Source organism: Marmota flaviventris, chromosome 12 (assembly GCF_047511675.1).
Source record: "Marmota flaviventris isolate mMarFla1 chromosome 12, mMarFla1.hap1, whole genome shotgun sequence".
In the NCBI taxonomy this organism is placed as follows: Eukaryota; Metazoa; Chordata; class Mammalia; order Rodentia; family Sciuridae; genus Marmota; species Marmota flaviventris.
Window position 1 is genome coordinate 33459672 of NC_092509.1, and position 19620 is coordinate 33479291.

At 37.9% G+C, this 19620-nt stretch overlaps 1 protein-coding gene across 2 annotated transcripts in view; it reads left to right on the top strand.

The window, feature by feature from the left end:
• Positions 1-19620, top strand: part of Nebl (nebulette) — a 336213-nt gene that overhangs the window by 163695 nt on the left and 152898 nt on the right. For both annotated transcript variants that reach the window (XM_027928590.2, XM_034636804.2), the window contains exon 4: positions 18637-18744. In XM_027928590.2, coding sequence (XP_027784391.1) covers positions 18637-18744 — 108 coding nt within the window. The remainder of the gene's footprint in view (positions 1-18636; positions 18745-19620) is intronic.

A 19620-nucleotide genomic window follows, 5' to 3' on the forward strand; every position in this document is an offset into this window, starting at 1 on the left:
ACATTTGATGATTGGTGTGATCGAATATATGCTTGCATTTAAAGACAATCTGCCTCCAAGTAATTATTAATAGTGTCGCTCGAGACACATAATAAGCTCACAGACTAATGGCAAGGGTCCATTAGAGGGAGGGGGCAATTTGATAATGGAAGAAAGAGGTTAATGTTTGGTGTGCTGTGCTTTACTGGACAGTTTCAGGAGGTATTGGACTCAGTCCACAGTGGAGGAATTGTCCTTAGGTAGGAACCAGGACAGTTTATTCTTTGAGTCAGAGAGAAGGCAGAGGCCTAGTAAAATTGTGTGTGTATATAAATGATGAGGCTTTTTCTCCCTGAATATCCCCTTTCCATGGTGAAATAAAAATTATATGGTTATACTGTACATTTGGAACAATCTCAAATATGCACACAGCTATGCAGGTATTAGAAATTCTCAGAGGGACAAGGAACTACCATATAGTACTGCCTCTGATGGGGACCCCTCATTTAGTAATAGGACTACTTGTTGTTGTTCATTTCCCCTTGTAGGGCCCATTCTTCATGCTTGTGATGCCAACAGGTGCAGAATATGTAAATAACCTGAAGGGATGTGTATTTAAACTTTTAGTTTTTGCATAACTACTTTTAAAACAGCAATAGTGGAAATAAAAGTCCAAAATTATTTAGGGACCCATCTTCTAAGGATATAGTGCATCTATGTTTTGATTTTTCTTTTAATATGCGTAGATGCTTTTTTCTTTTAAACATCATTTCCATCGCAGCTCACACATACCTTTGTATTCAGTGGTACTTCCTGTCCTGCTTACTGGATGTTTGCTTTGGACCAGTACTTGTAGATTGTGGAATATGTTTTGGAGATGGAGTTTTAAATTTTTTTTATTGTCATCAGACTTTTTTCATGACTTATGGACATGTCTGAATAACTGAACTGAGGACCAGGATTCAAGGAGAAATCTTGCTGATTATCCTGACATTTAATTAGCAGCTTAGATGAGGTTTCATGATAATAAAGTTAATCCATGCTTCGATATTTCTTGTGGGAGATAACCTTAGTAGAGTATTAAAGACTCTGAGTTTTAAAAAAATACACTTTTTGAACAGAATACTTTGTAGGTAAGTGTAGAAGGCTTGCCTTGCTTCCTTGCCTCCTATACTTGGAGATGGATGCACTTGAGATTGAAGACATTTTGGAAATGGGGAACATTCTTCTCTCTCTCTCTCTCTCTCTTTAGTGCATAAAAACCAAGGCTTCCTTTGGCATGGTAAGGAAGGGATGTGTTGAGCAAGTGCTTAGGAATGAATGGCAGGAGATTTCCCAGGGCTCCTTTTATACCCTTGTTATGGTTGGGATATGGTTTGAGTGTGTCTCAAAGGTTTATGCACCATATACTTGGTCCCCAATGTGGTGGTATTGATGTGATGGAGCCTTTAAGACATGGGTCTTTGAGGAGTGTGGTTAGGTCATGGGTCTCCCTCCCTTGGAAGAGATTCATGCTGATGTTGTAGATAGGATTAGTTCCTGTGAGAACGGATTGTTATAAGGGAGACTGGCATCAGAAAGCCCTTATGAGAGCCCAACTAGGGTTGGCTCCATCCTCTTGGACCTCCAAACTGTGGGCTAAACAAACGTTTTTATTTTGTAAGTTACTCTGCTTCAGGTATTTGTGACAGCAACACAAAACTAAGACACCCCTAGGATGAAAAGGGGACCCCAGCTTATAGAATGCCTCTAGTTCTTCTCTTTTGTAGCTTAACAAAATTTAAGTTCAGATTTTTGTAGGGTAAAAACTTTCATTGTCAAAACTTGATGAAACAAGAATACACTTCTTGGGTCAAATGGAAAGTTTTTTTTAAAAAAATTTTTTTAACAGTTTTCTTCTTTCTAGAAATAATATTTTTTGTTCAATATTTTATCTTGTTCTACATGAAAAACAACATTCCAGTTCACTAAATTATTTAGTTTTGTCCCCTGGACCTTTTCAAAGAAACTGACAACTATATTCTTCTGATAGCATAGAAACAAATTTGTTATTAGGTTGAAATAATATCAGGGTGGTTTGGTTTAAAATGAGGATGGAAATCAATGAAGCTTACACAAGCTTGATATTAAAGTTTTACTATGTGTTCTTTGTGTACCTGTTTTTAATATAATCTTAACTTTTAGAAGTTTGAAGAGTTGTTTTTTTTTTTTTTTAAACTAAACTTCTGTTGGAGTTTTGGATGTTTGCCTGGAAAATTTCATTATTAGAAAGTGCTCTTTCCCTTTCTTTATAGGTTTTGATTAAAAATTAATTATTGAGTGAGCTGTTTAATATTTTTACCTTTTGATAAACTACATGGATTTACAAAATAGATAAATTAGAGTCAATGACTTTCTCTTTAAGAAAGCAATTGCTGTAGAAAAATTTTAAATCCCAGCTCCCTGAGGCATTTAAAATAGGACTTGATTAACTAAGGTGCAACTCAGAGTCAACTGTAAGAAACCAGTGTTTCTTAGTGCCTGATATGTTCAAGCATTTCCCCCTTGTTGTGTGTATCACGTGTAGCTTTCCTCTGGAGTGTGTCATGCACAAGGTAAGTGGATATGTCTCATTAGTTCATGGCTGGGCGGCTCAGTTAGCTTGGCCATTATATTAATGAGGCCAAGTTTGGGTTCTGTCCCTGGACAGGCCAATTACTTTAAATGTTCTCTTCCCCATACGCAATTCCACTGCAAAACTTATTCATTATGAATACCTGTGAAAATTATTTTGGACACAACTCTTTGCAATTTGAGAACAACTAATAAGTTTATTGCTATAGAGAACTGGAAGGATGAAGGATAGAGGATTTCCATGTTCAGTGTTACGGCTAACTAAGGATTAATCAGGAAGCTTCCTTTGCTTCACTGATGATTTTTAAGAATAATTTTAAAATGAACCAAGTCATAGTTGAAGTTCAGTGCATACTTTTGTGTTAGCTTACTGATTTTAGGTTTATTTGATGATTATTATAAACTGCCTCAGGATAATTGTTCTCACCATCTTTCTCTAGATATTTTATGAAAAGGTCTCTAGATAATTTTATAGAACAAGTCATAATGTCCTAATGTTCTATGAGACCCACAGAGATTAACTAATTTAATTTTCTCACCTTCTAAGTAAGGAGACACACTCTTCAGAGAAGGTGCTAGGGTCTTGCCACTGGATGTTTGGTTCAGTTCAAAGTTTGGAATCGAGAGGTTTTTTTTTTTCCCCCACCAAATTGTCTACTCCCTGCTTCTGTTGCCCCAGAGCAGGGTCTTTGCCCACCCTATTATATCACTCTCCAATATTACCATTTTCTTTATTGAAATTAGCTTATTGTCAAAACATCAAATGAGTGTTCCTAGGTCTTCCTGTGATCCATTTTAACACTAAGTTTATTATCCATCTGCTGAATCCATGTAAAACATGGCATTGTTAGGAGATGATTGCCCTAATATCAGAATATATCTATTGTCCCTTTTCTCTTGGTTGCGGGGGCGGTTATCAGGAATTGCACTCAGGGGCACTTGACCACTGAGCCACATCCCCAGCCTTATTTTGTATTTTATTTAGAGAAAGGGTCGCACTGAGTTGCTTAGAGCCTTGCTTTTGCTGAGGCTGGCTTTGAACTCCTGCCTCAGCCTTCCAAACCGCTGAGATTACAGGCATGTGCCACCTGCCCCGCTTCTCTTTTCTCTTTAATGGACATTTCTAAACACAAATATCATTGAAATATAAAAGTTCAAGTTGGTGAGAGAAAAACAAAATTAGTGAGAAAAGATTCTTTTTTTTTTTTTGAGGAGAAGGGGATAGTAACTTTCAAATACCTATATTGTGTTAAGGGATGAAAAGATATAAATGAGACACTTGTCAGATCCTGTTAGGAATTTGGCACAATGGAGAAAATATCTTTCAACAGAAATCTGAAATCCGTAGGTATATACAGCTAAATCACAGTTATCTTGTTTTCAATCTTCTTAGGAAATGATTCCCTCCTCTGGAAATAGTTTTAAAATGACATTCTGATGATATTGCCATTTATTATGATTAATAAGTATGGTTATCACTGGCAGCTTAAATAGTAACATCCCAGCAAATTCTTGAAAACTACATTTACAACTACAACAACAACAAAAAAGACAAGATACCCTTGCTAAAATGGCTACTTTGCATCAATTTGTATAGGATCTGATACTAGTAGTTTATTTATCTGTATCTATATCTACCTATGTATCTATTCATTTAATTTTACTTCTATGCAGTAGTTTGTTGGGAACTCCCATTTAAGGATTTTTTTTTTAAATGTTTAAACAGCATTTCATGATTTTTTTTTTGGGGGGGGGGGGGTTCTGTAAGTAGATGGTACATTCTCAAGCTGTATGCAAATACTTTTCCAGTATCCACTGGAAAGGATTATCTGAACTTCTTTTCTGTTAGTTTGGGTAATTGAGCTTTGATCACAAACAGCTGTGTTATCTTAGCCCAGCAGATGGAAGGTATGATACTGAGAGGAAAGTAATCTGGAAGGCTCTAAAGCCCATTTAGATATTTTATATGCAAACAAAATGTAGATGAGCACATCAGGGCTATTTTTGTTGCTAGTGCCAGAAATCTCATTCAGGCTAGCATTAGAGTTGTTGGCTCAGGTGTCTGAGGGGTCGGGGTAAAACTGGCTTCAGGACAGGCAGCCAAGCAGGGCTCAGAGGATGTCACCAGGGCCCAGTTTCTCTCCATCTCTCAATTCTGTGTCTGCTGGGGTGGCCCTGTTTTCAGATTGACTTACCTCCTGTGTTTATAAGGTGGTTACCGTACCTTCAGCCAAATAGTAGGTGACAGATCTGCGGCACAGAGGCCCCCAGTAACAGAGTCACTGGGTCTCTCTCTCTCTCCCTGATTGGATGTTATGTCATGCCTGGTCCAATCGTTGAGATGGGGATGCAGTACTGTGATTGGCCAATTCCAAGTTCTGTTATTTCCCATAGGCAAGAGATGAGGAGAGCTCAATTTACAAAAGGAAGTAAGCTGTTCCCAAAAGAAAGGGTGATGGATACTAGGTGCTTAAGGAATGAAAAATGCTAATCATAATACACAAGATATTTTGTTTTCTACCTTATAAAATAATCATTCAAAAATTTTGCATTTCTTGTGACATGCAATAAGATTCATAATAATACTAGGAAGGGAGCCAAGAGAGTCAGATAAACTCTTTTCCTATATTTGTGAAGTCAACATCAAAATGCTTAAATGCTTTTTTTTTTTTTTTTTAAAACAAAACAAAACAAAACAAAAAAAACAAACCTGCCTTGCTGTTTAAAGCCACTTTAGACAGAATGTCCCTCTGGTGGGATGTATCCTTGAATCAGTAGGTCTGTTTTTTTAAACTTTGTGTTCTCTAGCCAGTGTTCCCTCTTAAAAAAAAATTGAAACATTATAGTAATACATTAGTAGTTAAAACCATAGTAGACAAAACCATACTTGCATGGAATTTGATTTCAGTTCCTGTTTTCTCCCTCCTCCTATTCTCCTTCCTCTGCCTATCTTCCTTTTTTCTTGTTTATTTATTTATTTTTGATGGGCTCTTTCTACATATACATAAACATAAAATTCCCCAATGGTGTATTTATATATAAATAACATGGTGTTGTTCAATTCATTCCATATTTCCTCCCCCTTTCTCATACCCTCCTCCCTGTCTCTTAATTTCCTGCTCCATACCTTGATCTTCCCTATATCTTTATGATATCCCATCCTCCCCATTTTCTTTCCTTTATTTTGCTCTAGCTAAAACCTATAACCTTTGATTTTTTTTTAATCTTAGCCAGTGTTCTTAAGGGCTAACAAAGATCGCGCTGGTACGTACAAAGTAAGACTGTTTTATTTATTTTTTTATTTTTTGGCAAACACTGTATATGTCCCAGTACTTCTTGACTTACAAACTAGCTTATATTTGTTACTTCTTTGTTCTAATAGGTAAGAATTTAACGTTTTTCCAAGATTGATAAGAACGATGCTCAAAACAATCTGTTGAAGTCTCAGAGTTGCATCCAACAAACTGTTTCATTAAAGCTACTTCCTTAAAATGCCACTTTAACACCCAGGTGACTTAATTTGATAAGGAGATGTGGCACCATATTGCTCCCAGAGTTGCTCAGTTTTTACTTTTATGAGTAGTTTCTTTGGTTACTGATTACACTTTTCCAAACTTTTGATATCATCAAGTATCTCTTTGTGGTTTGTAGTAACCTTTTCTAGTTATTTTAACTGATTAATGTCCCATGAAGAGAATAGATGTGCTGACCAGTAACTTCATACAAACAAGCTGTATATTCTTTGGGGTTTTACTGATCTGTCTTCATTTGGAAAAGTAAAAGGATGTGGTGTTCTCATTAGGGTATTTAAGCCTGGATGAGCCTTTCTTGGGAGTGGGATTCAAAGGTCTCAAGCTGGGGGAGTGTCAGAAAACCTGGATATTTATGGTACGATGAACTGAAATCTAATTTTGAGTCTGCCCTTTCATTGGAGGGTTGCCTAGCTTAGAACGTATTTCTTCTAATTTCTTCTGCATTTCTGTATTTCCAGAAGTGTTGGAAGCTTGAAGCATTTAAACTGAAGAAAAACAGACTTAGGTTTCATACCATATTTCATTTTTTATGTGATATATTGCCTAAAACATTCTTTTTTGGCAAACACCCTTTTTCTTATTTGTTCCTGAGCAAACACCAGAGAGGAGCAGGGAGTTTCAGGATGAGTTACACATAAAATCGAGGATGGGTTTTTCCTTGCATTGCTCTGCTGGATTAGGAAATGGAACTTCATATCATGACTTCGTGTATTAGCGCAGACTGTAGTTGGCAGAGAACTTGGAAAGGTTCCATTCTGATGCCTTTGTTATGTTTGCCTTTTAAGTTTCAATGCTCGCTGGAGCAGACAAACACCACTGATTCCACAATTTTTTTCACCCCTGGTGTGGAGCCTTTTGGTTGATTTGATCTCAGGCAGAAGAATGGGAGCACCGATTGGATTTGGTAGAATGAGTCTTTTATGTTGCCGGACCTCCTCCCTTTCCTGTGGGCTAGCAGGCCAGCAGGCCCGGAGTGGCTCCCCCTTTCCTGTGGGCCCAGCTCTTTGTGTGAGCTGTTATCCATTTCCGTGGATATGGTTTGTTACCTCTATTTGTACTATAACTAGAAATTTGATAAGGTTATGTGCCTGTCAAATGATTTAGATGTCAGGTACAGATGAAGCAAAGCAATTTTGACAAGTCAAACATTGGTGCAAAGGGGGTGGGGGCGGCGGGGATGACCCGCTGGGAGAAGAAAGTAAAATCTCTTACAGCCTCACTTTCTTTCTCTTTTAACTTTAGGTCACTACTTTAACCTCTTTAATTTGTCCCTTCTTAAGTGAATGTGACATGGTGACTTCCGGCTTCTATCTAAAGGGCAGGGAAAAGGAGGCCTGCCTTTGGAGGAGAGGCGCTGGCATTTAGGAAGGTTTGACACTGGGTATTCTGATAAAAGCATCCGGGCCTGGAAACTGTGTCTGTGACTGAAGCTGAGATTAAGGTCTGAGGGGACAGAGTTTATTAATGCCAGTGTCTGTTCACATGTGTGTCTTACAGAGAGTCTCGTGTATTTGGTAAGCTCTGCTCCTTGATTTTAGGAATAGGTAGGGGCTTGGTGCTTTGTGGCACATATTTGATTGGTATCCTGTGTTTTTGTCCAGGCAGTGACTTGATGAGTATCACTGAATGACTTGTCTTGTTGTCCATAGGATGAGGAGTCAGTAGGGCCTCTTGATTCATTAGATCTAAGTTTCTTAGAGCACCCCCATCAACCCTTTTTTTTTTTTTTTTGAAGTGATTAAATAACACCTCTGAGCTTCCCCAATATCTAAATCTCTTTACAGCCCACACTAAATATATAGATTAGCTTTGGCTGCTATCTCAGCAGAAAGTTCCTCATTTTGCTGGTGATGGGTTGGCCAGTAGCGGCCCTAGTAAAGGTTAATGTGGCCACAAGATGCTGCTGGAGTCTGAGGGGGACCTCTAGTCTTGGGTACTGCATTTTGTGTAGTTCAGTAATGGATGTAGGTTTTTGAGCATAACTTGTCTCAATATGGGTTTCAGTATAGTCTGAAGGCACAATTCAAAGAAATAACAAATTTACATTCAGGGTAGTTTTGTTTGAGTTTATTTAAAGAACTGAAACACACACAATCCTCATAATAGCTTCTGCTATTGATGTATTGATGGTGCTGACAAAGAGAAAACTCAGACCAGATGGTTTCCAAACAGTGGGACCACCTGGCTCATTGGCAATGCCAACTTACTCCTATTTCTCAAATAGCTGTATTCTCCTAGATGTCGAGATGTCTGAGTGAGATGTACATGGGCTTAGATACAGAATTAGCAGCAGAGGTAGAAACACCATGTTAACCTCAAACTGGCCCCTCTCTCCCACATCTATTATATACAAAGTACCATTTTTTTTCTTCTTTTTCTTTTAACTATGAAATCTGCATTACCAAGAAAAATAAAATCTCCTCTTGAGACGTTTATTCTGGAAAGAAAAGAAAGGCTCTAAATCCTTTTGGGAAACTGACTCAGAAATGGATTCATCTGGACCCCGTTAGTATCTTTTGATGAAGGATTCATTTTAGGTCGGCAAGAGAATAATATAATTGCACCTGTAACACCATGAACTTATACTGAATCTCACAACTTGGCACTTAATGTAATATATTAACCAATGTATTATGCAATAGCTTTTCTAGTTATAACATTAATGTATCTAATTTTCCTATTGAAAAATCATAGTTTACATAAAAGTAAAAATATTGAATTAACCTACATACTTTTTGAAGTTGGTGCCTTAAGATTACAATTATTGTTAAGTTTCATTTTAAAATCATTACCTTAGTAACTAACTCATTTGATGCATATCGAGTATCTCATTAGTAGTATTTGTAACTATTAAAGATTCAATGATGATTAATGTATGTAACATGTAAGAACAGTTAAAAATTATTTACAATCTTGAGTACACTGCTGTTTAAAATTGAGTCTTTTTAAAGAAATAAGGGAATATTTTCATCAAAACTAGGTTTCAATGTAAGTGACAATCTTGGATGTTTACAAGATGATTGAATTGGCATCTTGAAGCATGGTAGGTTGGGAGAGAAACGACTGTAAGCAGATCTGGGTTTGAATTATAGTCTTTGGGCCTCAGTTCCCTGTATTAGTTGGAATTCTTGGCTGTAAGTGATTGGAAACCCAACCCTCATTAACTCAAACTAAGTGGTAATTCATTTTGAGGATATATGAATGCAAAATCCCAGGGCAGGAATGTGCCTGCTAGTTGATACCAGGATTTAATTGACACAAGGCCTGAACTCTCTTTTTCTGGTAGATGAGCTGCATCTAACTCTCTGGGTTCTGTTGGTGGCAAGCAATGGCTGTTGATCATTCCAAAGACTTGTATCTTACACTTTAAGTTTCCAGAGGAAGAGTCTCATGGTACATTTTAGGTCCCAATCCCCAAGTCTCCCAGACATCTTGACTTGAACTACTTCAGGCCAGATGATTACCTCTGGGCCAATCCATGGTGGTTAAGGAAGTGGGTCATGTAAGAAAATGGTGCTTCTTGGGAAAGATTAGATAGATTGAGGGAGGGATAGGAGGGAGGTGTGGGGTGGACCCAATAATAGATTTCCTATATATTTTTCAATGTAAAAAATGGCCAAATATCTCTTATAATAAGGGTGATCTTGAAGATGAAGCAAGAAGATTTGTCAAGTACTTAGTACAATGTCTGATACCTTTAGGTCTTCAGTAAATCATAACTGCTATAACATAGCAGGGAAGAGACATACCAGCATCTCTTAAAACTGACACTATAATCAATGTGAAGCTCTCATTGTTAGCTTAAGATGCCTGAGAAGCCATAATTCCTCACCTGATTCTTCAGCGTTTCTAATATATTCATTTTAATAGTTTCTCTCCCGTGGAAGATCTGAATTAGTATTTTATTTCTAGTTGTAACATAGATTTTTTTAATAACCTGTAGAAATTTCTAGGAGACTTATATTTTAGATGAAATTTTGTATTAAGGAAATAATCTTTTCAATTTTTTGATGAAAATGACTTGCTGAGATCCATGGTTTTTTGTGTGTGGTGAATGCTATCAATCATAGAAGCTATTTTAGTATTGTTTGTATATACATTAGTTATAATGTATTTACTTTTATATTTGCCTTCTTTCTTTTTCATTTTTGTTGTGTTACACATTTTTTTTTTCCCTTCAGTTTCGTAGAAGTGGAAGAGGTATGTTTTCTTTTTGAAAAACAGTCGGTGTTTGTCTGGGTAATGCCATCACAGGTGTGGGAGAGCTGTTAGGAACAGTTTTAATGACATTATCAATCTGTTAAGGAGCAAGCATATGTAAGAAAATTGAAGAATCGTCTGTCACTTTCATCTGCTATGACACTTTGAGATTAAGGACAGGTTATTTTCATTTTGTGACTGTTTTGGGTTAGTTTAGCTCTGTTTGTGTACAGTGCTGATTTATCCTTATTTCTTTTCTTCATAGTTGAGATGTAGCTTCTTTTCTGAGTTACTAATTTCCTAATCAGTTGTTTCCTAGCTGGAAACTAACTACTCATTTCCTAATACTTTATAATTCAAAATAGGCACATAAGAATGTTCACTGTTTTTCTGTCCTTAATTTAACCTTACATGATACTTCTGATTCAAATAATTTTAATACATTCTAGTCTGTGTATGAATTAAGCTATTTATATTTAAAAGCCACACTCATGTCATAAGATGTGAGAGGAGCTTTCTCTAAAGGATTAGTGGTGAAGAGAACATGTTTGTCCAGGAGTCAAAATTCATAGATGTCTGAATTATTAAATTCTATTTGTGACATTCTTGGTGAAAAATATGAATTAAATCTGTATAATGTAGGTATGATTTTTTTTTTTTGCTGTGAATCAATATTTTCATCAATATTGTAATTTTGGCAGTGCTTTCTCCAGCCTGATCTTCATTAATTGAAATTTTATATAACCATTGCCTTAAAAAAACTATCTAAACAACATTTTTTTTTTGGTGAAGTATAGTTTGTGTTAATTTTTACTTTGGGTAATTATTTTTGTTACTTTCATGGCACCATAGGATTCATTACAAATAATGAATTAGTTAAAAATTTAAGATGCATCAGTCTTTGGATATCCTCTACTAAGAAATATTTAATCAGTTCCACTTTCTTCTCTGCTTGTTTATGGGGTACTCTTTCTATCTTGTGTTCACTTTGATATTTTTCACTTTGCCACTTTTTTTTTTTTTTCATTGTCAGATAAAGTGAAAGATAATGTCTGGGAAGTTTCCAGAGTGATGATGCCCCTCCTTAGCTTTGTGACTTCCTCCAAGTTCCTTTATCTCTAAGATGGGCCATAATGCGTACCTGCCAGGATTTATGTCAAGATACTATTTGTAAAGAAAATTTACATTTTTAAAAATTTCCTGTATTTATTTATATTCTATTTTGATCCAAAGAAGACGGAAGGAACTTCCACCTGCAGAGATGGCCTGGTGCCTGCATGGGCTAGAGGCGTGTTCTCTAGATATTTGGTTACCATGACTAAGGAAACTCACGCCTAAGGTAGTGGAGTGGTGAGCACTTCTTACACACCACCTGCTGGCCTTCCCATCCTGGCTCTGCTCCACAATATGGAAAGCACTCAGTATAGGGCCTGGAACCAAGTAGATGCTTAATAAATGTCAGGCATTATAACCCTCATCTGGTTTGATCTCACAAAAGGCTATAAATGTTGCATTACATTTATGTGTATTTTGTGCTTGAGAAAACTGAAGCTCAAAAAGATTATGTAACTTACCTAGGGTCACAAAGCTCATAAGTGGTGAAACCAGGGCTCAAGATGAATTTGTCTGATTCCTGAACCTGTGCTATTAACCACTAAGTTACACTTGAGTGTCTTAGATGTGATTTTTAATTATCTTAGCTGATTGAGAAATTAATTAAAATATGCTTTCCTTGGTATGTAGAATATTTGTTTAGAATAAAATGTAGACCTCACTATTTTTTTTTTATGAAAGAACCCTAAATCTGATAAAATTGGGTTGTGAATACACATGGAAACCTGACAAATTTTTAAATATCACTAAGTACCTCTATGAATGTAATGGAAGGCTAATTTAAGGCTTAGAAATCTATGGAGATTATTTTTAATGCTTTTTAATTATGTTTAAAAGGTAATTATAATTTTAATTTTATTTAATTAACCACAAATTTACAAATTATGAGACTAATTTAGAAAAAAGCAAATTTACTTTTGAGCTAATTTCCTTGACTTAATATTTGTTAAAATTAACTTCACCTTAAAAAAAAAAAGCCCTCAATCAGATTTTCCTTTGTAGCATTTAGTTCTCATCTAGTATTGTGAGATTAACCAATTTTCTGCATTTTAGACTTTAAAAATACAAAACCTAATAGTAATCAATCATGAAATCGTTATCAAACCTTTAATGTATGCTTAGCACCAAGCAAAAAGCAGTGAGATAGAAAGAAACATATGGTCCACATTCTCTAGTATCAGAATCTAGTGAACTATACAAGACGGTACGTAATTGAGCACTAAATTTTACAGATCAGACTTAAGAGTTTTGCATGTAGTTTTAAAATACTGTGACCCTCACAATAGCCCCTTGAAAAATAATGTGCACTATCTATCATGTCACGGGAGATAATGAAATTGGTCATTAATTTCACTATATCAGAAATGTATGAAATAAAAGCAGAATAACACAAATCAGTAATAAATGTGCCTGAAGATTTTAAGCTTCCATTAAACACATTCCAGCAAGCTTCTGTGAGTCTGAATCTCCGCTGCGCTGCTTACCCTTCTGTCCCTGGGTACTTACTGCTCTGGCTCATTGTGACCCACTCCATGAATCCCCTTGAACTTCTACTCCTCATTCATCTATGTTTGGGATTCCTTCTCTAATAACCTTTCACACTCTTTTTATTTTCCCCAACTTTTTGCTTCAAGTCCTTGTTTGCTGATGTAATTAAACAGCTTCATTAAGATACAGAAACATAGAGTGACTGACTTAACTTTCTGCAAATGGATGTGTACTAAATAGATGATTTGTCTTAGCTTACTGAAAATATCAGCTGAATTTCTAATTGCCGTGTCATTTTCTATTCTTCCACTCATGATTTTGTTTTTGACCTCTGGGTAGAAGATAAATGTATGTAACTGTGTGTTGTACCTATACATATATGTACCTGCACACACCTGTCCATGAGCACATATATCCACACACATGTATCCACACATAGAATTTTAATGTGCACACATGGAGTGTCAATATTCTACAGCATCCAATATTTGAAAGAAATACATTTTTAACTTAGTTTTGAAGACAGACAGATGGAGTTTTCTATTGTGTGAAGTTCTTGCGTTTGACTTTGAGTGCATTTTCACAGTGCCTTTATTCAGCCTTGAAGGGATAAGACTGTGGGAAAATCAGACTGCATTAGTTCCCAGGTATAGCACTGTTTTAATTAGCTTTTTGTTGCTGTGACCAAAATATTGACAAGAACAACTGAGACGAGGGAAAATGTCTTTGGGGTCCCCAGTTTCAGAGGTCTCTATCCATAGATGGCTGATTGCATTGCACTGGGCCCAAGGTGAGGCAGCGCAGCACAGGGGAGGGCCTAGTAGGGGAAAGCTGCTCAGATCATGGCAGGGTGAGGAAGCAGAGGGGGCTGCAGGAAAGATGCAACCTTCTAGGACATGCCCCCAGTGACCCACCTCCTCTAGCCATGCCCCGCTTGCCTACATTTACCACCCGGTCCATTCAAACCACGGTGGGCTGATTAGGTTACAGCTCTCACAACCCAATCACTTTACCTCTGAACATTTCTGAATTAGCAGGAGATTTGGGGGAACATTTCACCTCCAAACCATAACAAGCATACTCTCTCAGGTTGGCATGCATCTTAGTTCTGTCCTCTGTACTTCTGTGTTCTTCCTGTCCCTTTCTGACAGGAGTGTCATGGGAATTAGGGTCTTGAGGATGGGCCCAAGAACTCTTGCTATTTCCTGGCCCCAGGACTGTTTTACGACGGAGGACAGCTGAGGAAGAAGATCCGACATTGCCTGCCTCTGGGTCTCCTGGCTTCATAATGTTCCCCCACTGGGCTTGCAGACAGCAGCCAGGGGGAGCCTGTTAAGACTCCAGTCAGCATCTGGGATGCTTCTCCAATGACTTCCTGTCTTGGGGCAGGGGGTGGGGGTGGGTGGAGGTGGTGGGGGAAGCCAGTGTCCTCAGGGCCTGCACATCCCATGCTCACTCTCTGCCTTCCTTTTCTCCTCGCTTGGGAGTTTGCTGCATCTGTACCCTCACCTTTAAAGCTCTCTCTGAACATGTGTGTGCCTCCCCCAGGATTATTGCAATGTCACCCTCTCTTTGGGGCCTTCTCTGGCCACCCTAGGAGGCCAGTGTTCCTCCCACTGTGCACCCCACTGTCTTGCATTATGTTTCTCTTAGCACTTTTCACTCACAGGACATTTTTTGGCTTAGTTGGATCTTGTATTTTTTTCATCTCTCGTCCTGTAACATAAGCTCTTTGAGGGCATTGAGTGTAGACTGCTTTCTTTGTTGCATGGTCCCCATCCATGGGACAGCACTTGGCCATATTGTAGGTGCCCAATAAATAGTTTTGAAAGTCAAAAAGGGTGGAATCAAGGAACATGTGAGGGGGAGATTCCAGAGAATGGCATTCCTAGAAGACTGTTGTTGTTATTCATGGAATCACTGTGAATCACTTTCTAAGAGACCAGAGATGATTCTTCCATATTCAAGGCTGAACACAGGGGAAGGAAAGTATTATTATTATTATTTTTTTCTGGCTTAAGAGGCAGGGATTCCAAGGGAAGCTTATAGAAGGCTTAATAAATATTTACTATGTTAATGTTAATTTTTAAAAGCAACATGACTAGCAATTTGTTTCAAAATCTATTTAGAGCCATGAGTCTTAGCGGAATGTCCTGGCCTTTACCCACTCTCCCCAGAATCCCCCTTTCCACCAGATGTTCCAGCCAAGTGGAGCCATTTTCCATTTCCTAAGTATGAATTTCCTCTCTTACTTGTAGATCTGACAAGCAGTCCCTCCCTCTTGGCTTCAGATCCTTCTCTCTCTCTCTCTCTCTCTCTCTCTCTCTCTCCTTCTTTCTCTTTCTCTCCCTTCACTTTCAGAAACATTTATTGAGCAACTCTGATGAGCCAAGGCTTTGTAGATAGGGTATCAGTGGGTGGGAGTATGGAAAAGACAGCTGACTCCAAGGCTCCTACCCCATGTCATAAAGAAATGCTGGTGGATTGGTACTGAGCACATGAGGTTTGGTTATGTACCACACCATTGAAAAGGAATAAATATCTTTTAGAATGCTGTGAACCATTTATAGAGATCATTTTACACTTTTCAAAACTAGTCACTTATCTAAGCAAGCCCAAATCAAAGGATTCTCATGTGTCTCATGAATGTGGCAAGGATTGCCAAATGGTAGTCTGCTCCAAATTGTGATTCTAGAATTGAATGTGTTTTTTTCTTTTTTTCCTCTTTCTTTGCACATTACTGTTTTAAAAGGTGAAACAGATATCAAAAAGAATACGTGATGGTGCTTTCTCTGAAACTGGCTTTAGGGATGTTAAGATTTGTCTGATAGACTCTTCTTATATTTCCATGTCTGCTGCCATCACAGAGCTGGGTCCTTCTGAGAAACTGAGGCAATGCAAAGACCCCCTCTTCAAACCCCAATTCTTGCAAACAAGTCAGAAATATTTCAGACATGTTGCTGAGAGTAACAGGAATGAGTTTATTACAGGGATAGGAAAAGGAAAAGGGGACACTCTCAAGGGAGAGAGTGGGTCCTCTCAGAGAGGAGAGGGACAATGTGCCTCTTCTGCATTCTAGCTTTATTGGGGATCCCAGAGAAGTTTACAGAGAGTCCCACCCACAGCCACCTCTTGACTTTTGACTGACAGCAGAGTGACATCAGACTTTCAAATCCCCACAGTCATGGCAACTTTACGTTGCCTTGACCTATGCCGACCAGTTCTAATTGGATTCTTAACCATATGTTCTTACAGATTTATATGATTAGGAGGAATTATCCTTATCTCCAGATTTTCAGGATCTAGTCACAAAAAGTCTCCTCCTTCAGGATAACTTGGGTTCCTCTTATCAACATTATTTGGGGCCTGCATTTCTCTTGCAGTGTGACAGGTAGGTTGCTGAAGAATGTGTCATAACCTGTCCACTTAGGCCAGGCAGGGTTGCAGGTAAATTGCTTCTTGGAAAAGAAAGCATGTGGGGCTCAGCAGTGTGGGCCCATTTTATAGAATTATTCCCTTAACCTCCTGTTCTCACCATCCATATCTATCTGTTCTCTAACACCGCCAGCACAATCTTGTCATCTTTCTTACTTTTATTATTTTATGGCCCTGCACGCTGGTGCTTATTACCAGTCAAGCTAAATGGCTTCTCTGCTTAGTTAGGCATAAAACTCTGAGAAAGTGCCAGTGTTTGTGTCTTCACACGTGGCGGGAGATTGAAGGTTAGAGGGCTCAACTCAGCATTTTCTCTGGAATAAAAATATTGCAATTTATTGGACCTTTTATTTATGGGAATAAAGTAAGTGTATTAGTATTTTAGTTGCCGAAGCTCAGTTCTTGTCCCCCGATGCCAATCTAATGATGAGGATGTGATTTTGACAAAAAGGAAAAAGCTTTCTTGCTTTGTTAGCAAAGGAGAAGCACAGAGGACTCCTGTCCCAGAGGCTGTGATTCTGCGCCTCAGGGGGAGCAGGGGGCTTTTAAAGAGGTGGTTCAAAGGTTACTTTCCACATGTTCACTGTTGGAGTTGTAATTCACTTGTTAATTTGGAAGATAGTCATTTCTGAGATCTTCTGGTGCCATCCCCAAAGTCTGGATTCAGGGATAGATAACTTGCCTAGAATGGGGAAGAAAGATAATCCTGTTTTCCCCAAGATCTAGGGGAGGAGAGATTAGGGAGGGAGAGGGAAAGAGGAAGAAAAAGAAATATATCCCTTAATTATGTATTTATTCTAATTAGTTATACATGACAGCAGAATGCATTTCAATTCATAGTACACAAATGGACCACAATGTTTCATGTCTCTGGTTGTGTCATCATACACGTACCTAGGGTAATGATGTCATCTCATTCTACCATCTTTTCTACATGTCCCTTTTAAAAATAAGTTGCTGTGGCAGAGCAGCAAGGGCTATATTCAAGGCATAAAGTGGACTACTGTTACAAATTGAGTATTTAAGTACAGATGTGCTCAACAAAAAAAGTTGCTCCATGATCTCCTAAGTGAACTTTTCAAACTTATACAGAATCTTCACTTACAGAACCTCTTTTTTTTTATAAGTTGCTTTATTATTATTATTAGTTTTTTTAGTTGCAGATGGACACAGTTCATTTATTTTATTTATTTATGTGGTGCTGAGGATCTAACCCAGGGCCCCACGCATGCAGGCAAGGGCTCTACCACTGAGCCATAACCCCGGCCCCATAAGTTTACTTTTGAGTGTCAGTTTGAGCCCTGTAATTCTGAACTTAAAAGGGGGATTCTTTTGCCATCAAAATCTGTTTCCATACTTCTTGATATTTAGGCTTAAGAAAATAAGAACAAAGTGATACGACTGTCTCAGTCATTAACAGGCACAATATTTAGCTGTTATGCTAGTAACATGAGATGGGACCCAGTAGGATGAAGCAATGACCATCCCAGTAAATTTCAGTAAAATTCGACCTTACTGTGCTGTTACTAGGAAGAAAGTGGATCAAAACACTGGGAAGAAAATCATAGGTACCTCGGCATACACTCTGCCAAGGGCATGTGTTAGAGGCTTCTTAAGTCCCGAGGTGTGGCCTATTTTATAAATATTTTCATAAGAATTATATACTCGCCATCTGGCGGTGTGGCTTTGTGTAATAGTGTCCATATGCTTTGCCTTATGAGCTAGAGTGAGAAGAACTTAGGTACAGGACTGTTGATTTTGTTTGTGTCCCTTCTTCAGAGAGCAGTTCAAGCTCAGGACAATGCTTTGTCATTGACAAGACAGGCCCTGCGGGGAGAAGTTTTAACTTTGTTTTTCCCCTTCTTTAGTAGCAGTAATAGTGTTAATATTGAGGATGATGATAACTATTACAAAGTACTTACCTTTTCCCATCAGCCACGTACATGTGTGGAATCATTTGATTCTACCCCTACAACCAATTATATCGCTTCTGTTGTTGTCACCGTTTGACAGATGAGATCACTAAGGCCCAGAATGATGAAGTAACTTGCCTGAGATTGCACAGATAGGAGGTGGAGTTGCTGGGTCATAAACCAGGTGGCCTGGCTATGTGCTGCAAAGTTTCAGGGTCCCTCTTGCTGAGATCTGTGATTGTGGGCATTGCTTCCAATCCTAGCATGTTTTTGGACTCTTGCTGGATGGGATTTGTGATTCATCATCTATTTACTTTTTTTTTTCCATTTTTCTCCCCTTTTATTTTCCTCCTCCTTCTTAGGTCAAGTACAAAAGAGATTTTGAAGAAAGCAAAGGGAGGGGCTTCAGCATCGTGACAGACACTCCGGAATTGCAGCGGCTGAAGAGGACGCAGGAACAAATCAGTAATGTAGGTGCCTGTGGCTTAGTGACTTGGCAGCACTAGAATGTGTTTGTGGAGGGCAGCGTGAGTCTGGGTGTCTTGGAGGAGTGTATGTAGCTGTGGTGTGCGAGGAACAGAGTCCTCAAACAACTGCGCCTGTGAGATCCCTTCCCTCCGACTTCACTGCCATCTAGAGCCTATTAGTTACTGTCATATAGTATCTTACTACACTTTAAATAGTTCTCAGCTTTTGAATCTTTCCAAAATAGGATTTTTATAACTAAGTTAAAAAAAGTTTTTTCTTCCTTGTGGCTAAACATGCAGAATATATATTAAAGGTTAAGTATCTTGAAGAATCTTACGTTTGCTAATTACATGTATGAATAGCTTAATACTTTAAATTAGATATGTGTTGAATCATGCATTCTATCTAATTTTGGAGATAAACATTTGTATATATAGTTACTCTGGACTCGAAAGCTGCATCTTGTTTGGTACTATGTTTTCCTTTAAAAGGAAAATTGGGACTCGCAGAAGTTTAAAACATATTAGAGACAGGAAAATGTTGGTTTAGTACTTATTAAAGATGGCTAAATGATTCATTCTTAATTTTTTGTAACTCATATGTGTGATTGTTTCTTCCAAAGTACTGTATGAAATGTACCAAAATGTATTTTTTTCTACAAAATTATTTCAGTGATAGATATCCAAGAGGAAATATGAATGAAAATCAATAGCTGCGTGATAAAATTAGAAGCAAACATGCAAAACTCATACCGCTTTTCATGAGAAGTGGATTTTGTGTGTCACATGTACAGATTTGAGAAAAAAATTTTAATTGTCCAAAGTTCAAAAACAAAATATTTGATTTCTAAAAAAAATGTATTTAGGGAGTGGGAGGAG